General features: G+C 26.5%; 1 protein-coding gene across 1 annotated transcript in view; it reads left to right on the top strand.

The window, feature by feature from the left end:
- Window positions 1–12,330, top strand: part of LOC114121006 (uncharacterized) — a 102,941-nt gene that overhangs the window by 11,300 nt on the left and 79,311 nt on the right. Inside the window, exons 7-27 of the mRNA XM_027983135.2 lie at window positions 638–842; window positions 1,213–1,331; window positions 1,394–1,518; window positions 1,977–2,111; window positions 2,295–2,502; window positions 2,570–2,700; window positions 3,430–3,596; window positions 3,673–3,843; window positions 3,927–4,036; window positions 4,381–4,572; window positions 4,705–4,833; window positions 4,905–5,092; window positions 5,869–6,051; window positions 7,059–7,332; window positions 7,427–7,568; window positions 7,632–7,805; window positions 7,926–8,221; window positions 9,934–10,174; window positions 10,284–10,432; window positions 11,072–11,257; window positions 11,403–11,572. Of these exons, the coding sequence (XP_027838936.2) occupies window positions 638–842; window positions 1,213–1,331; window positions 1,394–1,518; window positions 1,977–2,111; window positions 2,295–2,502; window positions 2,570–2,700; window positions 3,430–3,596; window positions 3,673–3,843; window positions 3,927–4,036; window positions 4,381–4,572; window positions 4,705–4,833; window positions 4,905–5,092; window positions 5,869–6,051; window positions 7,059–7,332; window positions 7,427–7,568; window positions 7,632–7,805; window positions 7,926–8,221; window positions 9,934–10,174; window positions 10,284–10,432; window positions 11,072–11,257; window positions 11,403–11,572 (3,695 nt within the window). The remainder of the gene's footprint in view (window positions 1–637; window positions 843–1,212; window positions 1,332–1,393; window positions 1,519–1,976; window positions 2,112–2,294; window positions 2,503–2,569; window positions 2,701–3,429; window positions 3,597–3,672; window positions 3,844–3,926; window positions 4,037–4,380; window positions 4,573–4,704; window positions 4,834–4,904; window positions 5,093–5,868; window positions 6,052–7,058; window positions 7,333–7,426; window positions 7,569–7,631; window positions 7,806–7,925; window positions 8,222–9,933; window positions 10,175–10,283; window positions 10,433–11,071; window positions 11,258–11,402; window positions 11,573–12,330) is intronic.

The following is a 12,330-nucleotide window of genomic DNA, read 5'->3' on the forward strand; positions in this document are numbered from 1 at the left end:
AATAAGTAGGTATAATAGGCAGTATTATTATTAGTTATTTTACGAATAGATAACGAAATTAACTCTGTAGCAAATAATATTATGTATAAGGGTTAATTCAATACATTTTGTTTATTATGTTTATCTAACTAAGCATTTTTTTTTTTTATTTAATATTATATAAATATGTAAATAGTTCAAGCATGATGGAAATATTGAAAATATTGAAATATATTATATATAACCATCTTAACGATGTTATTACTAATTAGTAATGTACCTACTACTTATAAAACTATACAATATAGTATATACATTACAGGCCTCAAAGGGGTAGAAAACAGAGTTTTTAACTCTTTGATGTTTTGATATTACCATAATTTTAATATTTTATGAATTTGTTTTTAAAATAACATGATTACTTTATAATTATTCTTTTTAACATTTCAATAGCATACAAACGATATTTTTTTAAATATTAGTGAGCGTCTATCTGTCTAATATATTAATAAATTTAGGTAGGTTTTAACCTTTTGATTTGCTTAGAATGTTTTGGATTTTTTTTTTTTTTTTTTTTGGTTAAGTTGTTTATTCATATCTTTTAATTAATAATCTATAATATTAATGATACGTAATTATTATTTATAATTTTTTTTAGAAATACCACAAATGGTCTCCGATGAAATCTCTATTCGTTTGTTTTTACCACATTGATCATCATATTATAGTAAAGATCGATTGTCAAGAAAAACACTCATTCCAACCGTTCGCTAGCAATGAAACAAACAGTGCAAGAACAAAAATATTTCAAACGATGGTATTGATCAGAGAAGATAGTGCATTATATTCATCTCACCCCAATAGTAAGATAATTTTAAAATTTTATTCTGTAATTTATCTAATTTGTAATTGTTATACACTCAAATCCTTTCTTTAATGCCTAATTAAATGGCTTTCATATTACATTTAAAAATGACTAAGTAAACATACAAACTGAAAATAAAAAAATTACAAATCTTAATTACATAATCAATTTGCTAATAATATTTAATTTGAGTAAAATATTTTTGAATTAATTATATACAAATTTTAAATATTACACATATTACCATATTGATAAATTTAAAATGATATATAATAACACATTTTTCGAAAATCAATAATTCATATTATATTTAAATCAAGGCAATGGAATTTATTTTAATTTATATCCAACTGTTTTTATTTGATTAGTTTATGAAATTACATCCAGACAACCTTTGTTATACAATCACAAGCTCATTAGTAATCCGGATTCATCGAATGTAACAGAAACTATTGAACTGATTAAAAAGTTATGCGCAATGAGTGAGGTACGGAAAAAACAAAAACTAATTTGGTATACAAATAATTTATCTTTTACCTTCTTTCCTAGGGACAATTCGACCCTGATTCCCCAAGCGAATTTTATAAGGTTATTCAAGCAGCTAGAAAATTAACGTATGATGCGTTAAAACACCTTTATTATCTTTCACAAAATGATATGTGTTCATCTGCAACGTAAGTTTTTTTTAAAAATTATATTTGACCTTTTAATATAATACTTATATCATATATACATAGGTATAACATATGTATGTGTGTATATATAATACAGATACAATATAGATATATAATATAATATAGATGTATTTTTTAAATTATATGCAACTTGTATAATTTAAAACTCGAGGGAGATCAAAAAAATTCAAAGTTGTGGAGTTTTTACTTTTTAGATTTTTTGCATCATTAATATATACTGTATACTGATTTGAACGTGTGAATGATTTCAAGAGGGGAAAATATTATTCGAATTATTGAACTTATGCAATTATTGAATTTGATTCAAAAAAGTTGCAATATAATTTCTATTTAAAGTTATTTAGCATTACTCAATCCGTATAAAATTTATATCAGTACCTATCGAAAATGTTAGGTCGTCTTTATAATTATTTTTTTAAATTTTGTTTTATTTTAAGCAAACATCTACAAAGCGCTTTACCATATGTTCGTACTACATCTGCGGTAATACTTATGAAAGACATATTATGGAATGGAACCATAAGTGAATCCACTTCTACCAACTGGTTAATGGCAATGGCAATGTTTGATAGGTAATTGAGTTTATTTATGTTGTATATTGTCATTAATAAATTATTTTTTAAAACACACAGTTATTAAAAATATGCTTTATCGTTGTGGAAAACTTTTAATGCTACTTATTTATTCAAATTGAGACCTATGAAATATCACACAAAAACACGTGTAAAACTAATAATTGTATTATTATGCTACAGGCCCGATGATCAAGTAGTTTCTGAAATTTCTCATTTGCTACACAAAGAAAATGCTTCGTCGGATATATTATTAAGTGTTACTTCTTTGATTCATACATACTGCAAATTGAATCCTAACTGTAAAGAAAATGTTGGTTTAATAGCAGCCATCGTTTTCATTGAAGAGAAAATCAAAGAGAATATTTTGATAAAAGAAAACCGAGACGAGGTAACTAAACTTAAATATTCGAAGATAATACAGTAAAAACTTAACAAACATACCATTTCTCCTTTAGACGTTAATATGGCTGAAATCATTGGGTAACACTGGACAGACTTCGCCTACTACCCTTCATACATTAAATACAATCATCGCGAATGCAGATTTAACCGTGGATATTAGAGTATCGGGAGTTCAGGCTTACAGGTTTGTTAACACGTTCAATGCCGCGGTCGACACGTAGTCGACAAAATATGCATTGCCCCGGACGCCGCTGTCGACACGTAGTCGACAAATTAGTTATTGACTTTAATGTCTCATAACTTTTGCTGGAGTTGTTTGATTGTATTGAATTTTTCTTCTGGCCATTTGTGATTACATTACTAATTGAATGGTGTATTTGGTTTTATATTTGGTCTAAAAATACACCTGTTATTTCAACTTTTCCCGGAATGTAGAGACGGAGCTCCTTTTATTTGTTTAATACCAACATATATTGCATATCGTCTAATAAGTAATAAATATTACTTGACATTTTAATTAAAGATATTATTTATAAAATTCAATTTTTCCCGGATGTAGAGACAGAGTGGCTTTTATTACTATTAGTATAATTCTAATATACCTATATATATATATAATGCATATTATCGGTTAATACGTATTATTAGATGTTATTAGTTAAATAATATTATTAGTTATAAAGTATAAGAAAATATATGTGTAGGTTCTAAAATGATATACAGAGTGTAACAGGAATATATGACAAATAACATAATATACTAGAATAGTCGACCGGGTGGAAATTTGTTGCGGCGACGCGGTAACGTACGGCGAATAGGCCGCGGCATTGAACGTGTTAAAAATATAATATATTTATTATTTTTATATCACACGTTGACCAGTCATTAAATTGTCTGGAATAATACATTTTAGACGATTTCCCTGTAACATTACGAGACCGGTTATGTTGGACATCTTCGTTAACCAATCTCTAGACTCAGAAGTCCGTATTGCTGCGTATTTACAAGTAATGAGGTGTCCCGTATACAGTGTTGTGAGGCATATAGTAACGGTTTTAGACAAAGAAGAAGTCAATCAAGGTAATTAAGTGAAAGAATTTATTAGGCATATTTAATATCCTCATTTTTTATTTTTTATCCTTCATTTTTTCCGTAGTCGGCTCTTTTGTTTGGACACATTTGCAAAACCTGAAAAAGACATCTGTACCATTTTATTTGGAGTTACAAACTATGTTAGCTGGTGATATAAATAAGAAATTTAACACTGACATACGAAAGTTTTCTAGAAATTATGAAAATTCATTTTTTTTAAGCGAATACGGTGTTGGTAAGATTTTTTTGGAGATTTGAATTATAACCCTTTGAATTATAATAATTACTAATCGTTGTTGTAAATGTCATTTTATCAAGGCGGATCTTTCGACAGTAATGTGATATTTTCTCCAAAATCGTATATACCTCGATCGTTTACATCGAACATCACGTTAACTTTGTTTGGAGAATACATAAACATACTTGAAGTTAGTGTTTGATTAGTAATTAAAAAAAAATAATAAATTATAAATATAATCGAATAATTTATCGATTTCATAGTAATTTAAGTTAACATTTTTAATTTGATTATTATATATTTTTCATTTTATCAGTTTGATTAAGGATTAGTTCATTAGTTTTGATTTTGGATGATAAATAATAATACCTAATTTGAATATGTAGGATATAGGTATTTAAAAGAGTTTTATTTTATATTATAAAAAAAATAATTTTAACTGACGTGTATTGATCGATATATTTTAATACACAAAATTATTAAAAATAAAAATAAAAATGATTATAATAATTTAATGATTGTCAAACATATTAGGTAGAAGTATATGCCGAAGGCTTTGAAAACTACATAGAAGCATTATTTAAGCCCGGAGGTGTATTTAGCTCTGAACGTGTAAAAAAAGGATTGGATGTTTTACGTTTTGTGCGAAGTTTAATGCCGGACACCCTCAAGGGTAGGATTAACGAACTGCCAAATGTCGTTATAGACAATGTACCTCCACCAAAGGTCAGTGATAATTTAATCTGAAAAATACTATAGTACAATATCGATTTTTAATGAGATTAGTATTAAACTTTTTCTAAATAAATCCTTAAAAGCGATTAACCTATGTGGATTCTTATTTTATTTCTCCTATAGATATCCTTGGCGATTAAAGTATTTGGAAATGAAGTAAAATTTTTGCGTCTTAATGGTGTAGACGAAATCAACAAAGTGATCCGTTCTTTTGATGTATACAATATTATGAAAAGTTTCATGAACGGACGAGTAAATATTTCCACGATATTTTAACTTTTTAGCATAAGCCAACTAGTATTGTACTTTATACTTTTTATCAGGAATTTAAATACGACCAATCCGCGATGTTTATGGACTTAAAATACGTTGTACCTACTGGAATTGGCATGCCTTTGATATTAGACGCCGTAGGTACTTCCGTAGTAAACTTAAACATGTCAAGTTACATAAACGCAGATGCTTTCAAAAACTTTGGAGAGTTTAAATTGTTAACCAAATTGTATCCAAGGTAAATTAAAATTTAAGAAAAGTATAATAATAATATTATTATCTTGGTTTTAATTTATATTTGTTTTTTGCGAACGAAGAAAACTCATCATATAGTATCCCCGTTATTATTCACATTAAATAACTAAATTATTTTCGTTTAACTTTGGTGTGTTGTTACATATCTTTATAATAATATATGTATTACAAAAACAATTTCTATATAATAATTTATAAACTATATTACATTTACAAATTTTAACATGTTTTGTAGAAAATATATATTATAACGTCCCATAGTGCCATCTTGATTTACGGACAGAAATTAAGCGTGTACATATCGCGCATATGTTTTATGTCTTTTTAATAAATTGCAGTGTAATTTTGAAAGTACCTATACCTAAATTGCAAAGTGCTGTTTATTTCAAAGAATCCATTATCATCGAACAACGCATCAACATTTCCAAAACAATAATTATTCTGTTTCAGAATTTTAAATGAAAATTGCTGTTTGAACATTAATAGTTAGTTTAGTTTTATACAGCATACTTTGAGGGTGCTAGTTTTTAAAATACGCATGATAAATTTGTCTGAAACAAGAGAGATTTATTAAAATATATTTTCATTAAGTTTTTAACAAAATTATATGAAATACATCATATTTTAGTACCTTTTATGTAATATTATAGTTTCTTTTTTATAATACTATTCTAGTATGTTATGTACGGAATACAAATACAATATTCCGTATATTAACTTTGAATAAAATATCTACTTATATCTACAAAATATGTGCAGTCTAGCTTTGAATTTGGAGGGATCAATGACTATGGACCTTCATTATGAAACAACTCAGGCCACAGTTAAATCAAAGTTGTATACTTCAACTGCATTTGAAGGAACTACAGAGGTTAAAGGATACAAATTCGTGAATTTGGTATTTGATTTGCCTAAGATCAGATCCGATATTATTAGCATTGAGTACGTATGGATGTTCCAACTGTAAAATATTTACCTACAATGTAAATACAATATTTGTTGTAAACGAGCTACGCACTTAAATAATATTTTGATTTATGTTATAAGCAGTGGCGAATACTGACTCTGATGTATAGGCATGCTCATTTATCATAATGTATTATAGGTAGTTCTATTTAATTTATAACTAATAAATAATATACAAGTTTGTATTAATTTATAAATAAGACTTTAATTTAATATATATATTATATACAATAGCACTTATTTAAATAATACTTTAATAATTGTAATTGAGACTTGACTAACTCTTTTTACTAAATGAAAAAAAATTGCCATTTACTCGTACACGTAAATTTTATAAATTACGTTGAAGAAGCGCAACAGTATGAGCATGTCCCGGGTGATTAATACGTGGCAGCTAGTAGAGGGGGTCTCGGAGTAACTGATTTTTTTTATATACGATAATTTATAAGGGTCGTATAGCTTGTGCACACATCTATCGCATGTTCTGTCATTAAATGTTAGAATAAAGATAAACACAGATATCTAATTAGGTATAACAGAAATAAATGAATTAATGTAACACATTATATTTCTTGTAAAATACATAATATATTATTGATTATAAAATAATTTTTGTATTTTGATTAATAACGTTTTTATTTCTAAGCATGCGGCGCATGCTGAGCATGCCTGGAGAATTTGCCACTGGTTATAAGTGTTAATATATTTTGTATTTATTTCTTAATTTTTTTATTTCTAAATAGACAACATTATATACTTATTTAACAACTTGTATTATTTCAGTACATAATATTCTATTGATTTAGATTTTTATTACATAAAAATCTTATATTTACAGTTTTGATTTAAGTGTTTTAAGTACACTTAATTAAATATAAATTGTAATAATATTTAAATAGTGGACTTAGATATTTTTAATGCATACTAAAAATGTTTCATCTTCATAACGTTTCATTTACTAATTTTGTTTTATATTGTGACAGATCTGAGCTGTTTTTAGAAGATCATAAATTAGATGTCGATGTTAATCCAAATCGAAATTCCATGGCACCCTCTACATTATCTTATAGTTTGCCCGTTCTTGAAGAGATGATGGGTCTTAAATTATACACTAATTATCGGTTACCAAACGTTACTGAAATAATCAAATCACCTATGGTAATATTTAATGGGCCATTGAGGTTGAACATTTTTCTTCTTAAATCGGATGTAAAAGTCAACAAATATGTAATCGAATACAAATGGCTCACTGGCAAAGTAAGTGAATGCGATTTTCCTGCGTAGACACCTATATATTATATAGTTTTTAATATTAAAAATAAAATGAGTATTTGCTAATGTTTCGCTATAGAAAAACTCTTCCATCAGCCTTATATATGAAACACCTGGATCTCAAGTTAAACATTACTTGAAAGCACTTTTAGAAATGGACACTCAAACGCAAAATTTCACTTTAATAGTTCATGGAAAAACCATTCAGCTACAAGCCTTAGGTACCGTTTCTGTAGTTTTTTCAAAGGGTTACTTATTATAATATTTTGATATGATGTTTTTAGGTTTGTATAGAAATTCTCCGTTGCACAAGTTGATGACGTTTACACTAGATATCAACGATGTGAGACATCTTGATCTGTTCATGGAACTCAAAATCGAAAATGAAAAATATGGTCGTTTATATTTACCAAAATTATACCTTGACATAAACACAAGGCGAATTGCTGAACTTGAAGGTGGTTTTTACTATTATTTTTAGTATTTTTTTTTTATAACTTACTATCTATAATATTTTTTAATATATAATATAATGACTTAAATAATAAAATGATCATATAATTGTTATCCAATCGTAGGTCAATACAAATGGGTTGAAAAAAAAGGAATCTCTCAGTGCGATATCAATCTGACATTCAAAACTACCAAGTTTGATTCTACAATTGTCGGTTACATTAAAATAAACGATGCGTCGACAGCATTAAATTTGATATTCGAATATACGTTTGATAAAGCTATAACTTTAGACACGATAAAACTGGAAGTGAAAATCAGTGATCGGTCAACAAAAGCCTTATCATCATTACAAGGAACCATGCAATTAGAGTCATCAGCTTATCCACACATCAACCATCAAACTTCTGCCATATACCAGGTATTACAATCTGGTTTATAAGTGAATCAGTGGCGGTTTGAAAATTCTATTTGACCGAGGCAAGCCTAAAATATATCACCCAACCACCACTTTACAAATTTGATATTTTACTTAATAAAAAATCAGTTTGATTGTGCTATTACTTATTAGTACTAATACTTAAATATTATAGTGTATTAATATATATCATTTACTCATAATATAGATTAACAAATATTAAAATATCTCAGGATAAATAATAAGTTAGGTATAGCTATTTCAAACAAATTCAATATTATTAATGATGATTGATAACCAACCGACCACCCACCCTCAATTTTGACCAGGGATTCGCTCTGATCTTATATATGTTCAAATCGTCTCTGAAGTGAATAAAAATATGGATGTACTTTATGTTATGTAACATTATTAATTTTAATAAAATAGTAGATACCTACTTACAGGAACTAATATAATCTTATCTCCTATATTAATAACTTTTTGACCGAATTTCATATATTTTATTTGTATACCTCAAATACGTATTTAATATAAAACGTACATTGTACATGCATTTTATACAGACTTGCAGTTTATAGTCCAGTACCCACTTGATTTGCAAAATACCATTCAAATATGAGTTGGAATGAATTCTTGGAATATCAAACATTTTCTAAACGAAATTCATAATAGTAAATTATAAATATTTGTTGATAATTGTACGAGAGAATAGGTACAACTTCGATACAATTGAACATTTTATTAATTGATTGCAAATTATAATGAAAAAAATTGTAAAAACGTGTTTAATATGTTGACTAATAAAAAAGTAAATAAATAAATTGAACTTCAATTTTTAAAACTCAATTTTTAGATATTGTAGTAAACTTTTATAGGCACCTATATGACAAATTGTTGAGTATTTCAAGATATATTTTTTGGAGTTATTTAAAGTTAATTCAAAAATCCGAGTCCAATATGTGACCTAAATAAAGTTTTTCTATTTCAAATAATAGTAATAATAAAAACCATCAAAAACTGACTGTACAATTCGTGTTATGGTTTTTTTCTGTCAATTCGTTTTGATCGTTGCAATGGTTTGATTATATTTTTTTCATACAGTAGCGGCAGCTACGCCACCTAACTAAAATAGGAATTGTCTATATTTTTGCCATTTAATAAATAGCTTTCGACTTCCTTCAATAAGGTATTTCATTTTGAAACACCTATGTTTTTATGTATGTATGACCTATGCTTATATTATATTGGCATTACATTGTCATGTTGAAAATGTAATTCGAGAAATAAATGAGTAGACTAAGAAGTAAGAAGTCTATAAATTATAAAAGAGTTACATTATGTCATATGAAGTTTTATTTTACCATCCTGTATCTTTTTTTCACAGAAAAATATTTAATTTTTTATACAAAAGATGGTAAAAAAATATAGATATATAGTATATATTGCAGTATATCTATAAATTGTTCGCCTTACCTATTTAGATTTTAAATTTATTTTATACTTTTTTACACTTTTAGCACTTTTTATTGATTAATATGATCGAAAAATACTCATAGATAGATAATATTATTATTTTATACAGATATTTCTTTTAATAGTTAAATTTTATTATTTACTTTATCATATTGTGGCTTAATTAAATTTAATTGTTGTACAAATCATAGCTCATTAAATTGGTTAACCAGAAAATATTTTCTTCTTTTTTTTTTCAGAAAGCACAAGGTCACACAGAATGTCGTATCGATTTCATTAACTATCCTAGTCTAAAGGACAAAAGTAAAAAGTTACACATCGAATTCGGATTCACTCAAATCAAATATTATTCGGGTAACAAAATAAATATAAATTTATTCGTTACTAAAGTGGCGGACAACATTTTATTTAAGTTCATAACAAACCATCAGGACACGCAAACCCTGTCCAACACCGCAGTTATTGTACAGTATGCGCCAGGTATATATCCAATTGTGTTTTATTTAATTTTTTCTTACTTAAACGTTATTCAAATGTGTATTCAACGCGTTATTAATAAATTTACATGATATTTACATGATGTGCACAGATAAAAATATTACGGCCAAACTTGATATTCTTATGCCTCCGAGTATATTACTAAACGTAGATACAAGATTTAAATTGACAATACCATCTGGAAAATTCCCTTTGGACGTACACATAGTAGTCAGAGAAAAAGTCATGAACGAATATGACGTAAGTGTGATTTTATCGATGATTATTTTATCAAAATACTATTGTAATAGATAGCTTAAAACAGAAATAATGTCCAGGTTAGGTTAGGTATAAAATATTATTAATTGTGTTTTTTGATTTTAATATTTTACAATAATTACTTGATTTTAATTTTAGAATATTATTATCTAACTTACAATTAATTAATTTTATGATATTATGTAAATTAAAATAGAAATACCAGTCACCTACAACATCAGTATTAATTATATTAAATAATAATGTACCTATTTTAACTGATTTTATTATTTTAATCAAAAATGTATTACGTCAATATTGTCAATACTTGTCGTCTTTAAGTAATTAAAATAATTTTCATATAATTTATTCTATTAGGTACAACATTTTTTACTTAATTTATTTTATTTAATATCATATTGTATTATGATTTATAATATACAAGAAATATAAAGTACGATGATGATAAACGCTAAATTGTAATAATTTAAATATTATATTTGTATATTTTATTAATTGTTACTTGTCATAATTTTTCCAGCTTGATAAAATCATCGTGTATATTATATATTGATTGATAAATGAAATATATTGTTTAGAATATCATTAAATTTGTACATTGATAATTATTAATTTGTCTAGATCGATTTTGCGGGAACTTGGATTGGAGGACAAAACGTAACTGCAAGAGGGCTGTATCAGGACCACTCCTCGTATTACCTAACGAGTCATACGCTTAAACTTTTAATAAAATCTCACTTGTTTAACGACATAGTGTTCATGGGGAAAATCTACGTATCGGATGAGGAATACAGAATGGAATCATGGGTCAGTATAATACCAACTAAGATCTGATCTGGGTGCTGCCTATTATTATTATGTTGAGCACACAGATCAAATCGAAAAAACCCTTAAACGACTATTTAAACACATTAAATTTACTTATTGTATTTTTCATATGTTGTATATACAGGTGGACCACAACAATACAAAGCACGCTATACTCTTGAGGCATTTGGCTCGTTCTAATTTGTTGCAGTACGAATCATACGGTGAACTGAAATTAAACACGAGCACGTATTCGGTGTCAAATCTGATCGATTTGAAACATCACGAAATAACGCTAGACATGCACTTGGACCAGTATGATAATCTAATAATGATTAATAATAACTATTATCTATGTTTTTTATACCTCCGACCGCCTCAATATTAATTTCTAGGTTCAGATTTGATCAAACTTTAATATTGTTTGGGTTGATTTTTTTTTTTTTAATAACATTTTTACTTACATTAGCGAACTAAATCTTCGTCTTACTAACGCATAAAATATGGCAAATTGTATGTACTATTAGAATAATTAATTTTATTTTGCTATTTTAATACTATAATGAATCGGTGATTACCTACAACTATTTAGTGTCTGGTGTATTTTTTCTTGTTGATATTTTAATTTCAAAATAAGTTGTGAGCATTTTAAAAATGAAAATTTATTTTTAATTTAAAAGAAACATAATTTGCTTTTAAATTAATGAAATCTAAAAAAGTCTTAAATAATATTCTTAACTTCAAGTTTGGTGATTAGAAGAAATTATTTTAATGTAAAAAACAATAAAGTAAAATTAATTATTCAGAACATAAAATTGGCTGTTGAGCGTTATTACGATGAGAATTATATGGGTACGACGTCCCGTTAAGAGGTTAAATACAGACAATTTTAACCACTTATTAAATTAACAAAATGTAATCATTTAACTTACCATTAGTAATTATTACTAATTATTACGTATTATTATTAGTTAATGTATAATTTTATTAATATTAATTTAATTAGAAACAATTCAATTTAACTTACATAAAAAATTAACTATTAAAAATTAAAAAAATGCATAAATCTATAG

The sequence above is a fragment of the Aphis gossypii genome, chromosome X (genome assembly GCF_020184175.1).
Source record: "Aphis gossypii isolate Hap1 chromosome X, ASM2018417v2, whole genome shotgun sequence".
Lineage (NCBI taxonomy): Eukaryota > Metazoa > Arthropoda > Insecta > Hemiptera > Aphididae > Aphis > Aphis gossypii.